General features: G+C 40.1%; 1 protein-coding gene across 2 annotated transcripts in view; it reads right to left on the bottom strand.

Moving 5' to 3' along the window:
• LOC121511093 (inositol polyphosphate-5-phosphatase A) overlaps positions 1-26,801 on the bottom strand; it is a 280,564-nt gene that overhangs the window by 38,351 nt on the left and 215,412 nt on the right. For both annotated transcript variants that reach the window (XM_041789627.1, XM_041789626.1), the window contains exons 10-11: positions 9,020-9,115; positions 4,919-4,993 (exon numbers count right to left, since the gene is read on the bottom strand). In XM_041789627.1, coding sequence (XP_041645561.1) covers positions 4,919-4,993; positions 9,020-9,115 — 171 coding nt within the window. The remainder of the gene's footprint in view (positions 1-4,918; positions 4,994-9,019; positions 9,116-26,801) is intronic.

Here is a 26,801-nt window from a genome sequence, read left to right as displayed (position 1 = left end):
TAAAGCTAAAGGAGTTCATCAGTGACTTAGGAAGACAAGCTTATTATAATCATATAATAACATATTCTATACTGGTGTGGATTTTGAATGTGAAAAGATTTGTAGTCAGGTTTACAATAAGCCAGCCCTAACCCATATCTATATAGCCTCTACTCTACAAACAAAGCTAAGAGTACCCACTCGTATCACATTTAACAAAGCACACTAGGCATGTTGTGCAATTATTCTTGAAAGGCTAAATAGGAGGTCTATATACTTTTCTGAATAATTCAAAACAGAGAAGAGCTTAAAAAGAGATACAAATAGTGGCTCCATTCTCCATCAGTTTGTATAACAGTCAGATTTCATTCAGTTTAATGTCTTTGTTTCCTCTAGACGACATTTCTTCTTTATTCTTTAACGTCTGCTCATGTTTAAAACGTCTCTGTGCCTCTGAGAAATGCTGAGGACGACGCTGCTGGCATCACAACGAGCAGCGGGCCAGACAGGAAGGTTCATCACTGACTAAGGCGAGTACACAAACACACCTCCCCCCTCGCTCCCCCATCTGCCGACACCACACTGATAAAGTTACAATAAAGAGATACTGAAACAAAATCAATGTGGACGGAGGAGGGGGCCAGCCCCGTGGGTGAGTGTGCATCTACAGACACACAACACACGCTACGCATGCATTCACACACAAACACACATAAACACAGACATTATGCTCCTCCCATCTCTCTACTGGTGCAAGGCCCCGCTGTGCCCCTTGACGCCACGAGTGCCCGGAAAATTTAATCTTCCCAAATAGTCATCAGGGCTCTCCATCGTCCCGCCGTGACAGCACCGGGGATAATTAATTATACAATTTCGATGGGAATATCGACTAAACAAACCTATTAATCATAGCAAAAGTCAATAGGCATGGACACATTCAATCATGTCCCGGCCAATGATTACTCCTCTCAAAATACAATAATTATTTTCAAGAGCTGCCTCGAATTAAATTTCTGTCAAGCCGGTACAAGTCTTGCAGTTGATGAAGGATGCGATGGATTTTTTTCTCCCCTCTCTCCCGGTGGAGGAGGGTGAGGAGGGACATTTATCCTTTTGGAAAGGTAGTTTGTTTTATAAGGATCATAACATGGTGTGTTTAACTAGACCATGACCATCAGATTATCTCTGATGCCCCCATTATGTCATCCATCTTGTCTGGCTGGGTGACAAGGAGGAGGGGAAGGAGGGGAAGAGTAAAGGAGGAAATCTGGGGGGGGAACGCCAGCCTCTAAGAGCTCCTGTTACACAGTTTCACACATTCTGCTAGTCCAATTCTCCAAACAGAAAAGTGCAAAGAGGACGGTCAGCATCTTTAACATCTAGATCCGAGTGGTCTTACAAACTCTGACGCACACTGTAACACTCTTTGAGCCAGTCGAACTTCTGCTGTCTAACTATGGAAGGAAGTTTTGGACTCACATACCAACATAAGATCTACTGTGACTGAAAATCCATCCCTTTCATTGTGTATCACTAACAGCAGCTTTACAGCCCGGCAGGGGCTGGTGCCACTTTTAACCGCTTTTCTTCCTCGGTCATAATCATGCATAAAAGCAGATAGGATGCATACCATTAGTGTTACCATTGCTGTTAAGTGCTGGTGTGACTATAAGTGCTCTTCATCGAAGACAAGTGAGAGGCAGAGAAGAGCAGACTGAGTCATGTGTGGCGAGTCTGTCTCACAACAAGAGCTAACTCTGACTCAAGAGCTCAACTACTGCACAGCAGCCAGAACATGTGCAAACTCCAAACATGATAAAACAGATGGTCCTAACAGAGCGACCCAGCTGCAATGAAACTGCAAATTGTGGACTGAGCAGAACAAAATGGAAATTTTCATACAAGAGGACACACCTTTGTCCTTTTGAGAGACTCCCAAAAACAGACTGCAGCTTAAATAACAGAATGACTTATATTCCAGATTTCACGGTAACTGAAATCCACCAATCAGAATCTTTCGGTGTTCTCAGTGTATTCTGTGAGTTCAGAAGGAGAGAAGTTCATTGAGTCGGCTTGAGTCTGGTCTACTGAAGACATAACACTTGGAAAGATCAATACTCCAGCCTGCAGGTACAACTGGCCCTCAAAGGTACTGAGAGCTGTCTCTCAGATGGTTTGATTCACGTTAAGGCTAAATGAAATTTTAAAGAAAAAGACATAGGGATAGTTTTTCTCCCTGCGATAATTTTTTTTTTTTTTTTAAATAAGGAAATAAGATAAACCCGGATAAATGAAGTGCCTTTTATGTACAGTGCTTAACAAATTCATTAGACCACCCTAACCCTAACTAAAGTAAGGTTTATGCCACAGCTGTCCTAAATTAACAGCATTGGTAATTACCAAAATCATTTTTTATGTTTCTGCAATGGTTAATACACCAATATGTAGAAGCTCTTTAACCCAAATGATATTTTTAATGCTAAAATATAATTATTATTGTTATCCATGAATTTTCACATTTACTGATTTTACAAAAAAACTGAAAAAATAGTAAAGCACATTAATATTTCTTGATGAATATGTCAAATTATAGTTATTTACTTGCATTCCTGAAGAGAACAGTTAGTTTTAGTGGTTGAATGTTATGCTTGATTAATTTCTGACTTCTCAGAGAAGCCCAGTGAGCCGGCTCAAATTTGGGTGAATTCAGTTTGAAATTCCTCATTCCTGTTCAAAATGGTAAAACGTGGAGAGCTCACTGAAAATGAAAGAGTTTGCATTAAAGCACTTCATGATGCTGGATGGTCTCTGAGACAAATATTATGGGTGGTCTAATAAATTTGTTAAGCACTGTACATTTAACCAATTTTTTATAAGAATATTACAAATGTTTCTCTTATTGGGTCTTTGTCATTTTTGGATTAAAAATATCAATCTGGGCAGACTCTGACAGTGGAGGATGAGGATGAGCAGAGACAGAGCAGGTGGATGGAGAGACTCGTTTCTTCACGAACTTTAGAAATTAACTCGCCGCTACATTCCTTAAATATCATCAGCCATGAGACAAGAAGAAACCCAAGGGTGCACCTGATGGTTAAACATATCACAGAGTCGAGCTGCTCTGACTGTCACAGTGCAGCAGTGAAATAAACAGTCGCCATGTCTGTGCTGTGAACAGACTGTTTATTAGAGAGCGCTGGGACGAGGTGTTAATTGTAGCAGGAATCCATTCACCTACGAATGTCTTCGCATAACTTAGAATCTGTCTGAAGGGTCATATCGCTGTTAGTAAGCAAGTAAGAAAGTTAAGTTCATGTGATATAGAAGTGCTTTACAAAAACAACATAAAAAAGCATCAACAGCAACAACAAAAATTCATACAAAGAGCATGATATAACACTGAACTAGTACAAGTGTACAAAATTACATAAAGTGATGAAAAGACAGTTTAAAGAAATGTGTTTTCAGCTGCTTTTTAAAGACCTCAGTTGAAGCAGCAGAGCATAGGCTAAAAGGAAGAAATTCCAAAGAGTCGGGGTCACAACCTCAAAGGTTCAATCACCTTTGGTTTTAAGTCAGACCTGAGGAACAACAAGTACAGCCTGGTCTGAGGACCTGAGAGTTCTGCTGGGGGTGTAGGGATGGAGCAGGTCAGATGTAGTGACAGCAGCAGTGTTATCTGTAGCCTGACATAAGGAGGAGAGACACAAACTCCACTGCCAAGAGTTTACTTCTCTGGCTTCAGATGGTGATTCCAGGTAGACTTAAAGGCACATTTGCCACAGGAACAGGAAAAAAACATCATTTTGGCTAAAATCCAAAAACACAGAGTCGGTTGCATGAAATACACCAGGTCACCTGACTGTCACACGTTCCTGCTATGTGGCTGTTGTACATGCGCACACTGCAATAGAAATAAGAAATATCATACATCCCTAATTCATGCTATGCCCAAACATACTTATATGATCAAGCAACTTAATCCAACCTCTTGCTTTCTGCACCTGGCTTTGAGACCAGATTTTACACTGTGAGACTAGCAATATGGAGACTAGCATGCATTAGAAAAGTGCACTTTGCATCACTGAAATAGAGCCCATGATCTTACATTCATATTATGTTCACAGAAATGAAGGGTCCCTATTGTGAAGCCACAACATTCAGAATTCTTTGATATCTGAAACTGCATTCAGCACTCAATCATAAAGTAAAGCTGAATATTATATTAAAACATTGCAAGTTGAAGGTGGAATATTTATACACTGTAAGTCTTTTGGATGTGTAATGTCTAGAGGTTAAATGGTACACTAAAAAGGATCCCAGATCCTTCATAAGAGAAAGTAAAAGAGGAGCAACCATGCCAAAGCAATGTGTAACTGCATGGATAAGTGTATGTATGTATGTGTTTACACACTTTTTTCTGATTCTACAATACAGTACTGTAATGCATCATGAAACTACACACTGACACTAATATCAGGCTTCAGCTTTAAGCCTCCAGTCACTGTACTGTTTGCTAATGTGTTGGTGTGTGTGTTTTCATGGTTCATGAGGTTTTTAACAAGCTCTAACTTTGAACACCTTAATGTAATAAACAGCCTTATAAAAGCGTAAATGTGTTTATCTGCAGACATTTAGCACTCACATCATCCCCACTCAGTCTCATTTAAAAGTTATTTTAACGACATTTGGCCCCTTATCAGAGACTCAAACAGTGTGAGTGTGTGTATTAGGTTGTAGTGATGTAAATATACCATTTGAAGCAGCAACAGGACTTGGCTAGGAAAAGGCTTGATTTAAAAATGGCAGCCTTGTTGTACATCATGGTGAACAAGAAATTTAATATAGAATTTATTGTATATTGAATAAGAGGGAAAAGGTGTTGAAATAAGGAAGTAGATGGATGTGTAAAGGTTGAGTAAGTAGAAAGGAGACTTACTGAGGTCCCATTGTTTTCCCGGAAAACGTCCTGGTTGACGTAACTAAAAAGCTTCTTTTCAAGTTGAAGAATAACCTAAAAGACAAACAGTGCTTTGATTAATACCAACACTGATGTAAAGTGCCCTGTGTAATTAGACTTTTAATGAACAGCAGTGTAATAGGGTGGCAGACTGATCTCTTCCACACCACTTTACACCACATGTAACCACATCCTGAGAACAAGACATTTATGACAAAGATGAGTAAAAAAGGCTCTATTTATAGGTCTATGTCAAATGTTTAATAGATGTAAAGACAGCACAGTCCAAAGACAATAAACACCCTGACAATAGCTTTTATATCTTCCATTTTTGCTTGATGAAGTAACCATATGTCCAACCATGCATATAGTCTTTAGCAGAGTGTATTTTATTCAAATTAATTTTAACTCAACATCTTCGGTGTTTTACAGGGCATCCATCATTTTTAAACATGCTAATCTTTTTAAAATTGGGCTCAAAATGACTTGAAGAAGGTCTTGAATGAGTCACAGCAGACTGTTTCAGCTGCAGGTTACAGGTAAAGTCATGGGGGGCAAATACATCACATGAATTTCTGTCCACTTTAAATTGGTGTTTGTTGTTCCTGACTGACTCAGATGTTTTTTCAAGGTGCCTGAAAAAGTTACAGAAATGATTCCTACAGGAGTTATGCTTTTTGTGAGAGAGTTTTTTTTTTTCACAACCAAAAACTTCAGTGTCAAATAACTACTAACTGTCAGAGAGAATCATATTGTGTGTGTCAATGCAGATCTAAGTTTAAAGTTTAAAGAGTTAGGTCTTATAGTTATTTTCTGCAGTTTTAGTCCTTGACCAAGTATACAAGTGCAGTGGGAAGGTGGTCTATGTCAGCCCCCTTTCACACAATTTCTGTCACCAACCAAACAATCAGCTAAACAAGTTAGCAGCAACTGATCTGAATGTCCAAAAGTGACAAACTTGGAAACTTTACAGTGCTGTAAATCTCAGCTGACACAGCATGTCCTAAGTCTCTTCAATGGGCCTAAAAACACTTTTTTTTCTGTTAAAACCTCTGTCTTTTTTTCTATAAGCATCTATGCTGGTGTATGTCTGGTTCATAGTGATGCAAGACAATTGGAGCATGTTGACCTAATTTCTAAGTCAGCTTTTGTCCAATTTGAGGTGAATACATGCAACAGTAAAGTGACACCCAACAACATTGTCCAAGAGTCTTTGTCCAACTTTGTGAAATTCGGCTGGATAGTTTCAAGTCAGCTTAACAACAGCATGATTGTTAAAGATCAGTTTAATCATATTTAATATCAACCAAACAATGAATTGTTTTGTATAGCATCAATTCATAACCAAAGTTATCCCAAAACACTTAACAAAGAGGGAAGGTCTAAAGCATAGGCTGTACAGTCATGGATGAAAGTATTGGCACTACTGGAATTTTTCCAGAAAATACACCATTTCTCCCAGAAATTGTTGTAATTACAAATGTTTTTGGGATACACATGTTTATTTCATTAATGTGCATTGGAACAACACAAACAATGTGAAGAAAAGGGACAAAATTGACATAATTTTACACAAAACTCAAAAATGGGCAAGACAAAATTATTGGCACCCCTTTAAAACTGTGAGTAAATCATTTTATTTCAAGCATGTGATGCTCATTTAAACTCACCTGTGGCAGTAACAGGTGCTGGCAATCTAGAAATCACACCTGAAGCCAGTGAGAATGTCTAAAAGTTGACTCAACCTTTGTGTTGTGTGCCTGTGTGTGTCACACCAAGCATGGAGAAGAGAAAGAAGAGCCCAGAATTGTTTGAGGATTTAAGAAGCAAAATTGTGGAAAAATATGTACAATCTCAAGGTTACAAGACCATCTCCAGAGATCTAGAAATTCCTTTGTCCACTGTGCGTAATATAATCAAGCAGTTTACAACCCATGGAACTGTGACTAATCTCCCTGGACGTGAGAAAAACTGATAAAAGAATGCAACGCAGGATAGTTGGAAATTCCATGCAAATTCAGGCTGTCCTGCAGACTCAGGGTGCAAAAGTGTCAGCTGGGACCATACGTGGTCATCTGAATGAGATGAAGCGCTATGGCAGGAGGCCGAGGAGAACCCCACAGCTGACAAAGAGACATAAAAAAGCCAGACTGGAGTTTTCAAAAATGTACCTGAGTAAACCTCAATCCTTCTGGGAGAACATTTTGTGGACAGATGAGACTAAGGTAGAGCTTGTTGGAAAAGCACATCATTCTACTGTTTACAGAAAACAGAATGAGGCCTACAAAGAAAAGAACACAGTACCTACAGTCAAACATGATGGAGGTTCAAGGATGTTTGGGGTTATTTTGCTGCCTCTGGCACTGGGTGCCTTGACTGTGTGCAAGGAATCATGAAATCTGGAGACTATCAAAAAATTTTGGGCCGCAATGTAGGGCCTAGTGTCAGAAATCTGGGTTTGCATCAGAGGTCATGGGTGTTCCAGCAGGACAATGACCCCAAACATACCTCAAAAAGCACCAAGAAATGGAGACAAAGCGCTGGAGAGTTCTGAAGTGGACATCAATGAGTCCAGATCTAAATCCCATGGAACACCTACGGAGAGATCTCAAAATTGCTGTTGCAAGAAGGCATCCTTCAATCTGAGAGACCTGGAGCAGATTGCAAAAGAAAAGTGGTCCAAAATTCCAGCTTAGAGGTGTAAGAAGCTTGTTGATGGTTACAGGAAGCGATTGGTTTCAGTTATTTTTTCCCAAGGGTGTGCAACTAAATATTAAGTTGAGGGTGCCAACAATTTTGTCTTGCCCCATTTTTGAGTTTTGTGTAAAATTATGTAAATTTTATCTTTTTTCTTCTGCTTTGTTGTGTTGTTCCAATGCAAATAAAGGAAATAAACATGTGTATACCAAAAACATTTGTAATTGCAACAATTTCATGGAAATTGTGTATTTCCTGGAAAAATTCCAGGGGTGTCAATACTTTTGTCCATGACTGTAGATTCCACATTAATCCACCTTGAGCTCAGTGCTAAGCAACATTTAACAAAGTTGTAGTGGTAATGAAAAATTTCCCAAAAACCAGACTCCTGTTGGACAGCCACCCACCAAAGCTGTGTTGACATGCTCTAAATCCACTTTTTTGACATGTAAATGTGCTAATTGACACACAGAGCTGCAAGGACTACTACATGTTGAACTTATAGGCCATTTTTGTGTTTGTTAGCAGAATTGACGTAACTTGTAGGCAGAGCCACACTTGTGGAAGAATGTTAGCAAGCAATAGCATGCAGTCATTTAACATCATAAAGTTCTGGACCATCTGGATGCCTTTTCTAGTTATTTTATTTTGTCCTCAGAAGACATGTTGTCATACATTAACATGCTAGGACTTTGCAATGAGCCGAGTTTTCCTGAGCCATACTCAATGTTGGCTCAGTGGGTCAACCAGGATATTAAGGATATTGACTTGTGTGTAATTAGGGGCATGGCTGATGTGACTGCAAGCTGGCATGATGTAACTGTTCGTCAGGAGGCTTAAGACCAACTTAAACTCTGCCTCTTTGCCTGCTACAAGGATGCTATGGCTGATCTAAAGTTAGTTTGAGACATGAGTTGGCACTCATGCTTTATTATCTTATCTTCAACTGAATGTACCAGACATGGTCGATAATAAAATATCATAAAACGTCCAACAACTGCTGTACATACTGATGGTAAACTGCACTTCTTTGGCCGGGTCAGAATCATCTCTTTCTTCATCATATCCTTGATTGTTTGATGTATGTTTTAACACTGTAAATTACAGGAAGTACTGCTTCTCTTTGGTTCTCTCGTCTTTTATTTTTTGCTGTTTTTATGCCACCACCATGAGCACAAAACTGATGTGATGTAAGAGTGACATCTACTCCAAATTGGTCTGCCAGTCCTTAGGACTCCGGGACATGTAGGCTAAAGACCCAGGTTTAAAAAACAGATACTCCCCTTTAAGTCAAATTATTTCCCATTGAAAACTAACAAAAGATGTTGGGATAACAACATGACCTGCAATAAGAGCATTGCACTATACATACAACCAGCTTACCTTTCGGTCATTATCGCTTTCTCGGAATATTAGCTTGTCAACTTCGTTGGTGTCTGCGGCTCGAACCATCTGCATGGTGGCCGTGGAGCAAAGCGTCTGCATGAGAGAGAGGAAGAGGATAAGAGATCACAAAGATGCTAAAAAAAAGAAGTTAAAGAAACGAATGGAAACAAGTTTTTTTTTATTTTCCCCTGTTCACCCTGAACATCAAACACCCACAACCACACTTTTTACAATTGTTTAAAATGCTTTCATGTCAAGCTGTTACAGCAGCCTTTTTAACAAACAGCATGCACTACACTGTGCTGCATTTGAATGATTTTTAAAGCACTGTCTTTGCTCTTTATCTGCCTCTATGTACTGACCCCGTGGACTGTGTGCATGGTTAAATTCCCCTTTGTGGACTCTTTTAACAATTAGTTAAACATTCGACCATCTGTGTTTGAAGACAGTTGAATGAGGTAATCCCTCAGCCAGCGGTTCCCATCCCACACGGCAGAGAGCGGCTGAGCTGATTGAAATTCAAAGCACAGATTAGATAATCGGGTCAAGCCAATATAGCGAGCAGAAAAAGGCCCTTTAGACTGAAATGTCACAAATCAGTCCGAAGAAACGGCACAGCAGATTAGAACAAACACCAAGCCCTGAGAGAAAGTGGAACAACTCTCTGCTGCAGCGCCCCCCCACCTCTCTGTCTCACCCCCATTCCTTCATGCTCACCCCCCTCCCTTCCTCCAGGAGCAACTTTCTAAAGCCCTAACAAATCGCTCCATCTTTCACTCATTTAGGCCATCCAAATGCAGGGTCAATATGGTCCCCTGGCAGCCAAATGCTAATGCGCTTAAGTGCGCTTAAGCAGCTTTGTGCAATGAATAGGCCAAAGAAGGAGCTAGTGAGAAGGGCAAGAGATACTCTCCCTGTCAAAAAGTCATTGTAGCCACAACCACAGAAAGTCACTTTCTGCACTTTTGATTAATGAAAACAGCGACAGTCGTGGCCATATTTCTGATTCAAAGTATTTAAGAATAACAAGTAAACAAAACAAAAACTACAACCCTTTCAGACAGACTTGTGATGAATCAAAGGTCGAGAAATGTTTTCTTGTAATGTCACTTGATGATTTTGGAATTTAAAAACATGAAGGCTTGTAATATTTCCATTAGAGCCCCTTTCTTTGCAAAATACAAAACTCAGTGAAGCAGAAATCTCAGACTAGAGGCTCGCCCAGCTCACTGACACAAGCATCAATATCTCAAAGACAGAAGCACATCCAATCATGTTTAATAATTTATGATACAGGAAACTGACCTGTGACGTGTCCTCTACATCTAGAATTAGTACACATTCATAAGAGGGTGAACGCAGATGGATATGAGCAGACGGAAGAGTATGCAGCAGGCTGAGGATTGGGATGACTTCATTCTCAGTGAGATAATTGGACCACAGGTTTTCATGTTAACATTTATTTCAGTGCCAAGAGCGTGGCTGCAGGAGAGGTTCAATTACAGAAATAAAATGGCTAGTGTTCCCTACTCTTGTGGGAAAAATGTCTGTTCCCCTAACAATTACATTCTAGGTGAATTTAACTTTTTAGCTTTAGGGGAACTCCACCTGTAGATGTTATATTTGGCAAATTATTAGAGTGACAAAGATGCTAAAGATAACTTGTGAAAAAGTCTCATTTTCAGGGCAGCTGTCAGACATTGTTCTTTGCACATTTGCGTTTAAATTGATGAAAAATAAAAAACTTTAATAGCCCTCAAATTAAATTCTTGTTGCAACACAAAGTTTAGTTTCTTGTCATGATCCTTTAATCTTTTAACTTTTTGTTGTGTGCAACATAAGTTGTGCAGAGGTTAAGATTGGTCAGTTGTTAATTCATAGTTGATTTCATAATCAGACTCTAAATCTAAATATGAGCGGTCAAACATTTTAATCGCCATTTATTTCTGAATTTCTGTCATTTATGTGATCAATCTCTGCTTTTTGCATTTTGAAATCCCATTATTTTGCTTTTAAAACTGGCTTTGCTTTATTTTGAACTTTTGTTCTGTCTTGATCCAAGGCTCACTGACCTCCTGTTTGGATTAGACCTGCTTTAATTATGAAGAAAAATAAGGAACTCTGGGTAGATTGAACATTATGACATCAACATAATCACAGTAAAAAGAACTTGTTAGGGATTGAAAAGGAAAATACAGTAAAAAAAAAAAAAAGTAAGTGAAATAATTGGTAACACAAGGTGCAGATGACTTATGACTTTTCCACAGAGCTGTCTATGAGGTGTTTTTTTAAACAAAAATTAAGACTTAAAGGTGCAATGGTGGACTTATTTTACATCACCATGGCTGCAGGGAGACGCTGCAGTAACCTAACCAAATAATAACCGTACGATTATCAGGATTAAAAAAATAATAATATTAAATATGTACTTTAATTGCATCACGAATCACACATTAATACAGACAGCCCTGAAATAAGTAATAATCAACGTAACTAGTTCGAAAACCATGAGGTTTTACTGAATACAGGGATGTGATTCATTTAAAGGAATTCAAAGAAACTGAATTAGAGTAAGTGAAAATACTAGTGCAGTAGGGCTGCAGCAATAGATTCTTTTTGTAATCGAGTACTCTATCGATTCTTCTGGTTAATAATCGAGTACTCTAGTAAGAAATATTGCATGTTTTTAATCAGTCACTTTTGCTTTTTCAAGAGAAGTAGTACTAGACAATGAGAAAAGAAGCTGGGTCCCTTAAATGAACTACTTCTTCCGTTTTTCTCTACATTAAAAATTGGCGCGTAAACTCGGAGATCTGCGTAGGTTCACCAGCGCAGTTATAGTGCCATATCTGCCATGGCACTACGGCCAAGGATGCGAAAAATGCAGGACAAGAGCCTGTAAACTTCACTGCATTATCTCCTCTTCCCTCGAGATTTTCATGCCTCACGTCATGCATGTTACGTCATAGTAACAGTGAAAACAAGTACATATTGCCACACAAATAGCCATCTGTGAGGAACACAACATGCCGTGCAACACATGGCGCGATGTCCAAGCATGGGCGTATCTGGATACAGGACTGATTTAAGCGAAGCCTCCAGGCAGATGAGGATTTTTTTTTTAATACAATCACTCAAATAATCCGAGGAATCGTTTCCGCTCTATAGTGTAGACACTGTTTTCTATAGACGATGAGTCAATATGCCCTTTAATTAAGGCTGTCATGATCCATCGCATTCATCGTGATAAACAAAGATCCACAATTTATGCATCAAGTTTTTTAGTGCCAGTTATTCATCATTTGTTTGTACTTGTTTTCATTTTCATCATTTTTTGTTGATGTTTCCAGCATTTCTTATTTTTTGTCTCTTTTTTGCCAACATTTCCCTAATTTTTTTTGTTGATATTTCCATCTTTTCTTGTCTTCAGATTCATAACTTTTTTCATAGTAATTTCTGTCATTTTTTCCATCAATGTTTTCATCATTTTTTAGTAGTTGATTTTGTTGTCTTTTATTTTTCAACAATGTTTCAGTAGTTATTTTCATCACCTTTTTGTCAATGGTTCTGTAATTTTTTTATTAACATTTCCATCATTTTTTTGTCGTCAGTTTCATTATTTTTTATTGTCTTTTTTATGTTGTTGTCTATGGAGTAGTGAGAGTGCCAAATTACAAAAATAAATCTTTAAAAGAATAAGCAAATAAAAGTGGAAATATAAAGATGGATAAATGAAATAAAAAATAAATATTATTATGCTATATAAAGCAATATTAATCAAAAATGAATCCATAAAAGAAAAGGCTAATAAAAGTAGAAATATAAATATAAATTTATAAAATAATTTTAAAAAATAAGAAGAAATGTGCTTATAAATAAAATAAAAAATAATGTGGCTATATAAAGCAATATTAATCAAAAAAATCCATGAAAGAAAAGGCTGGTTAAAGTAGAAATATAAAGACAACTTAATAAAATAATTTTAAAAAATATGAAGAAATGTGCTTCTAAATAAAATTAAAAATAAATAATGTGGCTATATAAAGCAATATTAATCAAAAAAATCCATAAAGAAAAGGCTGATAAAAGTAGAAATATAAAGACAAATAAATAAAATAATTTTTAAAAATGTGCTTAATATGCTTTTTACTGCCCACATTAAACACCACATTGTCGTTGCTTTAACTGCTTACATTTTTTTTCCCGCTTACAAGGCACATTATAAAGTCACTTTAAAAGCAAAAGAAACATGCGCAGAAAAATGTGCGCAGAAGGAATGTCGTGCACAGCCGCAGAAGGAATCCCAATCGAGGAGAAACATGGCAGGGGCAAATTTGACGAGAGAACTTTTAAGACTTGCTGAAGTTACAGAACAAGATGAATATGATGGAGAATGTGTTCTGAGGACAGCAGAGGACATAATGGAGAGTGTTGGTACTATGTGTGTGCTGACCAACACAGACATCGTTGAGTTTGTGTTGCGAAAACTTGGGTCTGTGTGTCAGCCGGCATCACAGATTAACTGGTGTTGAATTAAGTGAGGCAGATGTTAGGGGTGTGGCTTTCGACAGTTTTGACTTTTGTGTTTACCTTCAAAATAGCGCTGAAAATGCAGTAATATCGCCTGAGTTTCTATGATAACAATTTATTGGTGCTTGTGGGGTTATTAACGTCACATGATCAGTGTTTGGGGCATCAAAAAGTACGTTTAAAGACTTAAATACCTGGAAAGAAAATATAGGCGCAGGTGCCTGTTAAAAACAACGCAAACAGAGGTGACATCCCGTGAAAACTTCTTGTTTTAAGTGGAATATTTTTGCACAGGATGGTTGTGGTTATGAATCAGATGCATTAAGAAATGTTTAGACTTATATGTAGTATAAATGGGACACAAACATTATAAGGGATTAGTTCAAATGCAGCAGGTAAGTTGAGTAGAAAGATGTGCTGTGTTAATCTGTGATAGCCCATTGACTAGTGATAAATTGCATGCTTGGTTATGTTTGATTAATGAAAATTTATAAATGTTCAGTCTGAGTTTGGAAAGTGTAAAAAGGCTACAGAAAAATTAAATATATCACTCGTTGTCTGTTTAGATAATGACAAAACATGTTGGCATGGCAGAAATTGATTAAAGTGGAAAAAAACGGCAAAAAGTAACAAAAATGTGTTAAAAGTAGAAAAAGTAATTTGTTGAATATGGAAAAACTGTGACAAATGTGGAAAAAATGTAGCACATATGTAGCAAAAATGGCTTTAACTGGAAAAAAATGGTGACGAAGGTAAGCAGAATTAGTAAGCAGGTTGCAAATATCTGGAAAAAAACAGTTTAAGTGGAAAAGAAGTAGGCCAAATTAGTAAAAAAAAGGTTGCAAAAATCAGGTAAAAGTGGCAAAAAAGGGTTAAGAGTGACAAAAACAATGTGGCAAAACTGGCCAAACAATGGCAAAAATGGGTTGAAAGTGCCCAAACAATGGGAAAAATGGGTAAAACTGGCAAAAAAGTGACAAAAATTGGTTTAAAGTGACAAGAACAGATGCGCAAATGGCTTAGGGGTTAAGGTGCTATGTACGCAAGCGGCCGGGTTGGAATCCGGCCTTTGGCCCTTTGCCGTATGTCTCTCCCTGCTGTCTTTCCCCTCTCTGAATCTATCCACTGTCCTCCTCTATCCAATAAAGGAACAAAATGCCCCAAAATAAATCACAGGACAAGAACAATATGGCAAAATTTGGGAAAACAATATGATGAAAATGGGTTAATAGTGACAAACGCAATGTGGGTTAAAAGTGATGAAAAAATAAAAATCGGGGCCAAAAAAACAAAGAAGAAAACGGGGTTGTTAGTGGCAGGGAGAAGAGGCTGAAATGGGCCACAGTTGGCAAAAAGAGGCAAAAATGAGTTAAAAGTAGCAAAAGAAGGGGTAAAAATTGCAAATAGCATCAAATATAGGTTAAGAGTGACAAAGGAAGGGGCAAAAATGGGTAGAAAATGTGGTTAAATTTGTTAACAGTAGCATAAATATAATAATAACTTGCCATGCTTTTCTGCTCAGAATGAGGTAACTGTTAGCCAGGATGCTAGCACCAATGCTACTGGTCCAACACACATGCACTGATATCTTCTATAAATCATGGCTGGAGAGGGCCCACTCTCTGGGATTTTGAAAGACGCACGTCCGGTCAAGGAGATGAGTCGGAGCGTAACAGAGAGAGAATGTAGTGAGAATACTCATAATGCTAGGGAATATTCACCCTCTGCCATGACTTCCTGTCGTCCAGTGAGACCATGGGTGCATCTGATGGCATCCGTAGCGAAGCCAATGCTTTGCCTCACCGTGTTTCCACCCCACCGGGGAGGGAGTGAGATTGCAGTATGATTGAGTACTGCATAAATTAATTAAGATTATGAATAAAGTAATTTTAAGATTGCATGGAATAGATGATATAATATGCTGTTATAATCAATTGGAATTACATAATATCTGTTTTTTTAAAAATCCATTCCATCATTACGTATCAAATAGGGGGAAGATGAAATGAGAATGAATCATAGAATCAAATCGTCTTTAATTGATTTAAACAACTTCAGCGTTGTGTGCTAGGCGTTGATGAGTTTCCACGCACCGATTATTGTGGGCCGGGCTGAGTCAAAGTCCAGGGCTGTTTTTTTAGTCCCAGTCCGTCCCTGGTTATACAGATTCTCAAGGCACACCTGGACTTGCCTCCATTGGAGAACCACTGCTACAGTGGATAGGGAGTAAGGGAATGAGTGTGTGGTTCTGCACACAACCATTGCTTTACGATGTATTCAAATCTTATTATTTTCAGGAACTTCGGAACTCAGTTCAAAGGAATGCTGCGTTCTGTTTACCTCGGAACTCGGATGTTGGAACTGGGGATTTCCGGAATGTTCAAGTTCAGAGTGAACTTGAAAACCCCAATGGAATGGAATGTTAACGCATCATCGAAGCCATCAGTCATCCAAGCCAATTTGACCTTAAATACAGAAGGACAGAGCGGCTCTCCCATTAAGTTGATTCTACTGAGACACGTGAATCTACCACTTTTAAAAGAGGCAGACGAGTTGCAGCCTGCATCTGTTAACCGCATTTAACTGTGGAATACCGGCTTTTACAATCAGTTACCTTGTCAAATTACTTTGTTGATCAAAATGCCGAAAAACAAAGGCAAAACCACACAAAAGTCGGACTACTCTGAAAGAGTAAGGGGCAAACGTCAGCAGGACTTGGTCAGCATAGACGAAGTCTTGAAAACTGAGACAAATAGCCCAGACACCAAGCAGAAAATCTGGCTTAGTGTAGAGGAGGAGGAAGAGACGTTGACCACTCCACTGAACAAAGAGAAGACCAAGGAAGACAAAAAGAGAAAAGTTTCAACAAAACAAATTAAGAAACAGGAGGAGTGTCAACCAGAGGGCCAAGAGAAAATCCCAGCCCCTGCTGAGGATGAAACCATGCAGCAAGCTCCATCTGCAAAAGAGAGGGATCTGCTGAAGGAGAAATCTCTTAAAAAACAGAGGAAGGAGCCCAACACATTTGCTGCTGATCTCGCTCTCGAAAAAGAGAAGAACGAGCGTCTCCAAGAAGAATTAGACATCGTCAAGAAAAGACGCGAAAAAGAGACAGCAACGTTCCAAAGACAAATCGACAGCCTTCAAAATAAGCTTGAAAATGAGGTCCAGTCTAACACAGACAGGACTTTGGAAGCTCAGAAGGTTATCGAGGACCTCAAGGCCAAGCAGAAAGCCCTCCAGAAAAAGATGGCAGAGGACATCAGTGCCATGCAGAGGAATTTTTCAGAGAAGGAGAAGGATCTGCTAAAGGAGGTGAAAGAGCTTAAAAATCAGCTCCACCTCCAAAAGCGTACTCGGAAACAGGATGAGGAGCAAAATGAGGATTCTGAGAAGTTAGCTGCAGAGGTCCAGAGAGAGCGAGAAAGGAACAAGTGTCTCCAACAGGAACGGGAGACGTTTGCTTCCGATCTCACACTGGAGCAACAGAAGACTCAGCGTCTCCTGAAAGAACAGGAGACATTTGCAACTGAGCTTCAGGAGGAGAGAGAGGAAAAAAAGCGTCTCCAACGAGAACGGGAGACGTTTGCTTCTGATCTCAAACTGGAGCGACAGAAGACTCAGCGTCTCCTGAAAGAACAGGAGACGTTTGTAGCTGAGCTTCAGGAGGGGAGAGAGGCAAACAAGCGTCTCCAGAAACAACAGGAGACGTTTGCGGCTGAGCTTCAGGAAGAGAGAAAGGAAAACAAGCGTCTCCAACGAGAACGAGAGACGTTTGCTTCCGATCTAGCACTGGAACGACAGAAGACTCAGCGTCTCCTAAAAGAACAGGAGACATTTGTAGCTGAGCTTCAGGAGGAGAGAGAGGAAAACAAGCGTCTCCTGATAAAACAGGAGACGTCTGCTTCCGATCTAGCAATGGAACGACAGAAGACTCAGCGTCTCCTGAAAGAACAGGAGACATTTGTAGCAGAGCTTCAGGAGGGGAGAGAGGCAAACAAGCGTCTCCAGAAACAACAGGAGACATTTGTAGCTGAGCTTCGGGAGGGGAGAGAGGAAAACAAGCGTCTCCAACGAGAACGGGAGACGTTTGCTTCTGATCTCGAACTGGAACGACGGAAGACTCAGCATCTCCAGAAACAACAGGAGACATTTGTAGCTGAGCTTCGGGAGGGGAGAGAGGAAAACAAGCGTCTCCAAAGAGAACAGGAGAGGTTTGCTTCCGATCTCACACTGGAGCGACAGAAGACTCAGCATCTCCAGAAAGAACAGGAGACGTTTGTAGCTGAGCTTCAGGAGGGGAGAGAGGAAAACAGGCGTCTCCAACAAGAACAGGAGAGGTTTGCTTCCGATCTCGCACTGGAGCGACAGAAGACTCAGCGTTTCCTAAAAGAACAGGAGACGTTTGCAGCTGAGCTTCAGAAGGAGAGAGAGGAAAACAAGCGTCTCCTGATAGAACAGGAGACGTTTGCTTCTGATCTCGCACTGGAGCGACAGAAGACCCTGCGATTCCTAAAAGAACGGGAGACTTTTGTAGCTGATCTTGCTTTGGAGAGGGAGAAGAACCTGCTTTTCCATCAAGAACAAGAGAGGTTTGCTGCCATCCTGGTCCTGGAGAATGAGAAGAACAACCGTGTCGAAGAGGAACAGCAGAACCTCCGCAGTTCGTTCAACGAATTCAGCTGGAAGTACGAGCAAGACATCGTGATTGTCCAACATCAGGTCGACATCCTTCAGAGGGAGCTTGAGAAGGTAGTCGAGACGAATGCGGACAGGGCGATGAGAGACCAAGGACTCATTGCAGACTTGACGGCTGATTGTAGCAGGATGGCAGTGGAGTTTGAAGTTCTGCAGGAGAGGTCATCAGAGAGGGAGAAACAATTCTCAAAGGTAGTGGTGGATCTGAAGGATCACGTTACAGCTTCCTTTGGGAAGATGGCTGAGGATGTGCAGGTACTGAAGGCCAGATTCCTGCAGGACCAGATTCACACCGATGAGACTGAAGAACCTCGAGCTCAGATCAGGCACCAGTCCTCGCTCAACCAAGTCACAGAGGAGCAGGAGCCTGAGCTGAGTGAGCAGGAGAATTCAGTCCCAGATTCTGGTGCGCAAGAGGTCCAGGAAGTGGCTGAGGTCCCTGTGGTTTCCAGCTGGTCTTTGAGGTTCAAAAGGTTCCGGCATTTCATTGGACTGAGGAAACCTGAGAGCTGGAAGAAGAAGAAGGAGCCTTCAAGTCCTCAGACCAGACCCTCTGAACCCTCCTTAACCACCCACTAATCCCCCCAGTACCTCCCTCCTCCTCATGGGTTTTCCCCGGGTGCTGCGGTTTGTCCCACAAAAAAATAAACAATAAAAAGAAAAAAAAAAAAAAAAAATTTTGTTGTCTGAATTGTCAATATTTTAAAAAAGAAATAAGTGAAAAACTCATAATAAAGATGCCCAGAGTTGTACATAAATGTTTATTTTGTGTCATTTGAATTTGTAAAGTAAATTTCTGCATTGAAATAACAATTAAACTAAATCAACCGAATCTAACAAAAACTGAACTAAAACACTTTTTTTAAACTTAACAAACCTGCTGCAATAATCAATTTCAATTAATTAAATTTCTGATGGGTTATTATCTGTTATTATGTGATCGATGTCTGTTAGGGCAGATAAACTGAGGAAGGGCTCAGTGTTTTTCTGCTGGGATAGTTAAACTGGTTCAGGCTGGATGAAAGCAGAAAGAGAGACTAAAGAGAATTTTTAAAAATTGTTTCCACTAATTTATCATCCAATTATCCTACAAATGTACTGCTAAATAATAAACATACTTCATAATCATGAAAACTAAATCCAGACAGTAAATAACAAAACATCTCAACAACTACTAAAAATTTTGAGATCTCACAACTTTTGAAGTGTCAGGTAATATTTTGTTTATAATATGGCAGGATTATTTTTTAATGTAAAATTTGATGTTGAGACATAAGATTTTATGTTCTAAAAATAAACACACCACATCTCGGCGATACTTGTTTAAGAGAAAAACATGTCAGATTATTGTATTCTTTCAAATAATCTCTAATTCTTTCATTGTGTCATACTAACTTATACAACTTTTTAGGTTAGATGTTGACATTTTAGACATGAAGCTATTAAAGATAATCCAAGAACTAACACGCCAAGACACCAAAATATTTATGTATGCACTAGCAGACCTTTTTATAAATTTTCAAGTCTTAGTATGGGTTTCATCTGTGTGTAAAGGTGTGAGGATGCAGCTTCCATCCTTATTTAGGTTCATGTGTGCTGCAGATCACCTCTCATGTGATCAGGCCTTTATGTATGTTGTTGCAGTGTTGGATGGTGACATGTGCTGATTGATCCATTCACAAGTTCATTGACCGACCAATCAGAGTAGTTGGAAGCGGCTGATTGCACCCGATTGATCACAGCTCATCCCCCTCATCCTACACACAAACCACACACACACATTCCTGGCTCATCCTCTGTCATAAGACCGGCAGCCCACCCAACACCAGCAGGAGTAAAATAAAGACCCCATGATGTCACTTAGACCACATCTCTGCACTGAAGAGTCCTTCACAACCAGCAGAGTCTAGATGTTGGAGCAGAATCTTTGCACAGATCTCTCCTTCAATACTCTGTCATCCTAAACACATTAAACACAGACACACAATCCTGCTGACTACCTTAAATGATTCCACCTTAACTCGTTTAAATCAGCTCCTTATCTAATACTCCATAATTGCTGAAAGGGAAGCAGCAAGGAAACATGAAGTGGGAGAACCAGAGGACAGTCAGGATGTCTTCACTTTAACTCATCTGCTGTGACTCTGCATCACATCTCTGCATTATGGGTCAAAAGTCATCACTGAGCGTTTGTGGAGGGCTGGGGGGTGGGAGTGGGGGGCTTGAGGAAGGCTCTGTCTTTGTGCATGAATGGAGGATAATCTCATGACTGTCGGAGGAGGAAGCGGCTGTTTAAAGGAGCTCTCTATTCCAGCTGCTCTCCTTAGAAGAGAGGTTAAAGCAATCTGTGCCACTTCAAAGACCAAACACACAGTCAGGCCTTCTGTCTCTGGTCCGTCCGACAGATGGAGGAGACCCTGTGTGACTTAAACAGTAAGAAACTCACAAACAAAAACCATGGATCTCTTTAGTGTGTGTTTAACTTGTTACCAGTTAGAAAGAACAAAGAGAAGAGGAGAGGACTATGAAATTAGAATTAGCTGACAGCACTTTAAAATACAAAAAAAAGTCAATTATATAATACTGTCTTTGTTGCTCCTTGTTAATACTGTTTTAAAGATTTTTAATCATCATTATAATCATCAAAGGTTTATTTGCAGTCTTTCATTGCATCATACAGTTATTAAAGAGAATGGTGTTTAGCTTTAGAAACCCCAGTCGTTGTAATTTTCATAAAATCAAATGCTTTTATGCCTTTGTTATTGACTCAGACAAAGACACAGATTTGCTGAAACAGTTCTGGTTATCTGATGTCAGTAAAGATCTGTTTCTGCACACTTAGAATCGCTATCTGCCAAAAACATGAGAAATAAGAACAACTGACAGCGCTAATTTAAACTGTGATATTAACACCCTGTTTCATCTTCACTACAAATGCTGCAGAGACATAAAGGGGAGGTGAGGTGATTCCGGGGTTGCTGCACATATTAAACTAAATTAAATCTGAGATTTTTAAAGGCCTCGTCAATATCCAGCCAGACAGTTAAAGACCATTTCTGCACCATGTAACATCCACACTTTTGGACTTTCCTGCCCACCAGCCCCAGTCATATTTATCTTGAAGTCAAATTCCCTTAAACATGAATTTCCGCCATCTTCTCCAGCTCTTATCCTTTCATGGTTTGTGTTTACAAGCTACCTTTAATGAGGTGATCTGTCACGTTAAGAGGCAAAGCCAAAAAAGAAAATAAATCTCAAATAATGCCAACAAGGCAGTGTGGATCACAAAGTTTTCAGGCATGTTTCAATCAAGAGCGCCACCTAAAATTTAAGGCCTCTTAAAAGTTAAAATGAGACTGTTCAAGAAAAATCAAGATCTTACATTTAAAAATCAAGTTTAAGACTCTTAAGCTGTGTTTCCATTACCATCAGAAATGTGCAGAATCTAAAAAAACTGGTAATGGAAACACTTGCATTTCGAAAAACCTCCCAAATATCGCTAAAAAGTCCTTACGCTCTCATGAGGGGGTTTTTCAGATGTTTTGATACAGAAATATATCAACAGTGCAATGGAAACACACACATCACAGGACATGATGCACCGTGTCACATGACCAGTTCACTCCAAGAAAACATGGCGCAGTACGTGTGGATAGAAGAAGAGACGAGACTTTTCTTAACATCATACTTGTACCCTTATACGTTTCTTTTGCCATACATACCGATTTGGCCTCTGAACTATCATCCGTTGCCTTCGTCTTTTGTCCAAATTGTCAAGACAACCACTGTAGATGTAATCATAACCGTACCAACATGCAACAGGTTTTGGCTGTCCAGCTTCCTTTCAGCAGAGTCTCGCAAGATAAGATATTACGAGAATTACAAGATTCATGCACAAAACTCCCTTCAGTGGAAACACATTCAAAGCACAGTTGTACGTCGTTGTAATTTAAGAAATATCACTGTTATTTTGGAAAAAAAAAACTGTAATGGAAACTCAGCTTATGTGCTGTGCTCTCTGGCTGTCCTGCAATGTCTAAAAGTGTGAACTGACATGTTGGGATATCCCATCATCACAGTACAAGTTTGAATATCACAAGGTGTAAAGATGACCGAGCTTTGTTATGTTTCTGTTGTGGAAATGTGCTGTAAAATCACCAAAGTAAAGACTGAACAGCTTATAGTTCAATTCCTCTTGAACAGTTCCAGTACTTTCAATCCAGCAGATTTTCTTCTTTGTAAATCTAAAATCAGGATTTGAAGTTTCTGAATTTACTGACTGACTCAGCAAGCAGCCGTAAAACTGGCAGCAATGGCTGCAAGAATCTGGATGGAGTTAGTGTCTGTCGGAAGAGACTTGTCCTTTCAGAAACAGCTGTTACCACAGTCAGATCAGAGCCACCAGACTTCATTGAAAACAGCAGTTACATCTTGCATGAGAGTTGTTGATCTACTACAACAGGTTAGTTTGTTTAGCATTCAAAAACACACAAAACCGAACCAATCTCACAGCAGAAAACCAGAAATTGTTGTGTTCTGTGAGGTAGAATGACTGCTTTGTCAGTGATTCCTTGTAGTTTTAATTGATTAGCATAAGTTTTGGTAAAAAAAAACATCGCACTCTAGAAAAAAAAGCTCTGTCTCTATAGGGATCCTTTCTGTAATGCTGTCAGATACTTAGAAGAACAATCTGAACCTATCAGTGAAAAATAACTTTCATGATGCACACAAAACCCAACATCACTCTGCAGTCATTGTTAAACATTCAGGTCTCTTGGTTGGTGCTTTCTGAAGGAGCAGTTTCAAAACTCCTGGCATTACAGACCCCAAAATATGTAAAAGAGGACCTAGGGTTAAAAGCACCACGACTCTTCTGTTATTTATATCCCTTGCCTTCCCTTAATCTCTTGCAGTAATTCTATCAGTCATTAAACATTTATTATTGCAATATAATAATCCTTTGAGTGCCTTTACAACTCGGTGATTAAATCTCGATTAGGTAGAGGGAGTGTGGGTGTGACTAGGGAGACAGAAGATGAGTGGACAATGAGCTAACTATTCATTCTTCATTACCATAGGCAGGAGACAGGGTCTCCCCTTTGTGTCAGCAGGGGTGGTGGCATTGTCAGAATGCGCCATTATTTTCTCTCTGCCACGCACAGCAGGAGCTGCCAGCTGAGTTAAGGTGTGCCAGCAGGGGCTGGCAGGTTCAGCATGAATTGCTCAACACTGCGATCACTTTTCTCCCTTACTCCACCGTTCATCACATCCATCCGGCATGCATGATTGCGACATCTGCCCGCGCTGGGTAAAAGGGGGCATCAAACAACAAACTCTGCCTCCTGCTTTCCTGAACAGCCAGTAAATCAGCTGTGACCCTCCCAACCCGATCTGACTGGACAGCAGCCAGAGTTATCCACTCCTCTCTCCATGTGGCGGTTAATTTAATGCCCCAAAACACGCTGGATTCATCACTGACACTCTCAGCAGGAAGACGATGAGGTAAGATTGGTGGACACATTATCAGAGTTAGCCTGTGAGTGACCCGCTGGTCAGTGAGTGACCCTAGTAAACCTGGCCTGTGTCAGACCCTCACCCCTTCCCATGAACCCTTGGGGCTGTGTGAGAGCTGATGGCAGTGTGTGCATCGTAGGAGGTCTGCAAACCTGCCCCGCCCTCGCCATAGCTCGCTGAGGTAAGAGGGCGTGCAAGGTGGCGATCATGTGCCCTATTTATCTTGTGCATTATAACATCTGGGAAACTTCTCTAAAAACAATGGTGTGCATTGAGAGCTGCCATTCTGCCTCTACCTCCAGAAACAGAACCAAAAGCATTTGTCCCCTCGCAATGGATAATGGACAGGCCACAAATCATTCAGGACAACAGGATGAAGGGGTGTGTGAGAGAGAAACTCAATGTATGTGTATGTTTTGTGTGTGTGTGTGTGTTCCCCCCTGGTATTTAACTCCTCTGCTGGCCCATTCTGCAGGGCCCCGCAGGACAAATTGCCCTGCATGGTTGTCTTTGAGAGGCAGTGCAGCGCGTAGAGAAAGGGACAGGCCTGAAACACAGGGAACAGGCCTATAAAAATTCATCACTTTGACCCCAGCGACCTCCCACTAACTGGGGGGTTGCTCACGCACACACTCACAGAAATGCACGAGCACGCACTTGCTCACCCAACAAACTCAGTGCAAGCTGTGAGCAAATATTCAGAAATCATCTCCAAACATTTTTTAGTAAAAATTCAAACTTATTAAAACTTAAACATGTGTGACAGAAATGTTCTAATCCAGCAGATCTCTTCTCTGTCTCTCAAACAAACACATGCTCAGCAGCACACACAATGGCTACAGAAAAGCCCTCCACACAGGAAAAGGCCACCAGATGCTTCATTGTGAGTGCGTCTGTGTGTAAAGTAGAGGCAGTAAAGGAGGGAGGGCTCTCCTGAGGCGTATTAGTCGAGTAAGAGGAGGACATTGTCTCAAGCCAGGGTTTTGACACATTACTGCCACCTGTACAAAGAAAACCTAATGAGAGATTTAATCTGAGAACCCTCCCCTGCCACTTTCAGTCAGCACTTTGAAACCAACTGCGGCAGATGTCTGCAAGACTGTTTAACGCAGCGGCTCCTCTTAACCTCTCAATAACACTGTGCATACTTAAATTACTCAACTCATTTGAATGTTGTTAGCTAGTGAGCTTTGTGATGTGGAGCAGCAGCCTGCAGAGAGCTGTGACCATTCAGGCTTTCTTTTTAACATCTCTGAGTTAAACGGCATTTATCCTGCTAATGAGGAAACAAACTCACATCCAACATCAAACTGTAAAACACGTTTAAACCTCTCCAGCAGAGCAGCTATTAAAACAGAGGATAACCTCTTACTAAGCACCTGAATCACTGCGCTCTCATTTAATTCACCTGCTCCACTGCAGGGAATCAATAAGAGGAAACAGGCACAGGGGTTATTTGTTGTTGCTGAGTCAATTACTGAATATCGAAGACCCAATCAGTGATAAGTGATTAGAGATGGCCCAATAGGAGCAAAGAGTCTGTGGAGTCCATTACTCTATTGTTCAATAAAGCCTGGTTAGCACCATAAACAAGACGGACCACAAACATGCAGCAGTCTTCTTAATGTTAGAAAAAAGGTCAAATAAAGCTGCACACAGACCGACTGGCTGGGTCCCTGTTTGATGACCTGTTAGCTAGGATTAGCACCAGAATGTTTCTGATGGAAACCAACAATTGATCTATTTCAGCAGTAGAGGTCCTGTCCATCTGTCTAGACTGAGTGACAGTTTCACAGTATCTATCAAGTCACTGTACATTTGGCTGATATCTGTCTTACTGTCACATTATAAACCCAAAACAGCCAAACTTTACTTTAAATTAATGATAAAACAGGCTGAATGATGCTGGGATAACTACATCATGATGAGGGTTTGCAAATAGTTAATTCTTGCTTTGTTAGCTCTGTGTGTAGAAAAACAAAAATGAATCACATTTAGAATGATTTTGTGCCTTAATTTATAGAGGAGGACAGTGGGCAGAGCCAGAAACAGGGATAAGAAAGTGAGGGACATGCAGGAAAGGAGCCACAGGCCAGACTTGAACCTGGGCCGCCTGCATACACGGTGTGTGATCCAACCACTAGGCCACCTGAGTGCCCCGGAGTGCTTGCTTTTTTAATACAGAGTTCAGATTTACGACTGGGAGTAGGCAGCAGAATCTCAATAATTGTTTTCACATTGAAGAGTCAGCCACATTTCTTTCTCAGATTTAAACAATTTAAGCTGCAAAAAATCCATTGCAGGACAAACTTGTCACAAATGATTTGAGCTGCCTGCTGTGGGTTTGCCTACAGTTTCATCTCTTACTCTTTATCAATTGTATTTATATTAAACAAGTAGACTTTTCTTCCCTTTTAGACTTAATACAACATGGCTCCAACTACAATTTAATCTGCAATCCAGTTGATCTAACTTCCATATACAAATTCTACACAAAAACGGGCACATGGAGGTTGTGATTTTCAGCATTAAGTGTTATGGTCTCAGTTTGTAGTGCCTTTGTGGTCAAAGTTGGATTGACTAATCATGTATCATCAGGCTCTGGTGTAGACCATAGACTTTAGAACAAACTGGACAAAGCCTGTGCGGCGTCAGCCGTCTGCTTACCCTCAAACAGCTTTTGAAGCCAATCCGTGGCGGGCTCCATAATGAAAATCACTGTCTCAACCGAACTTTGAAACAACCCAACAGCCTGCCGACTAAGCTCGACTTCCTGTTAGCTATCTTGCTAGCATTCTGTCAATCAAATAAGACTTGCTAATCAGTCTGCAGTGAGGTTTTTCCTAAATATAATCTAAATTATTGTGGTACAAAAATAATCACCCCTGTACAGTGAGAGCACAGAAAGACATTAGCTAATGAGACCCGTTTGGTTTTTGAACCAGGCTGTAAACCAGTTTATTTCTTGTATTTAAAACGGTGTTCAGACGGGACTTCTGGTGTTCCTGCAGCCAGTCTCAAGTGGACACTTGCTGTA

The sequence above is a fragment of the Cheilinus undulatus genome, linkage group 6, assembly GCF_018320785.1.
Source record: "Cheilinus undulatus linkage group 6, ASM1832078v1, whole genome shotgun sequence".
NCBI lineage: Eukaryota > Metazoa > Chordata > Actinopteri > Labriformes > Labridae > Cheilinus > Cheilinus undulatus.
The sequence above is the reverse complement of the archived record's forward strand: the minus strand, read 5'-3'. Positions and strand labels throughout refer to the sequence as shown.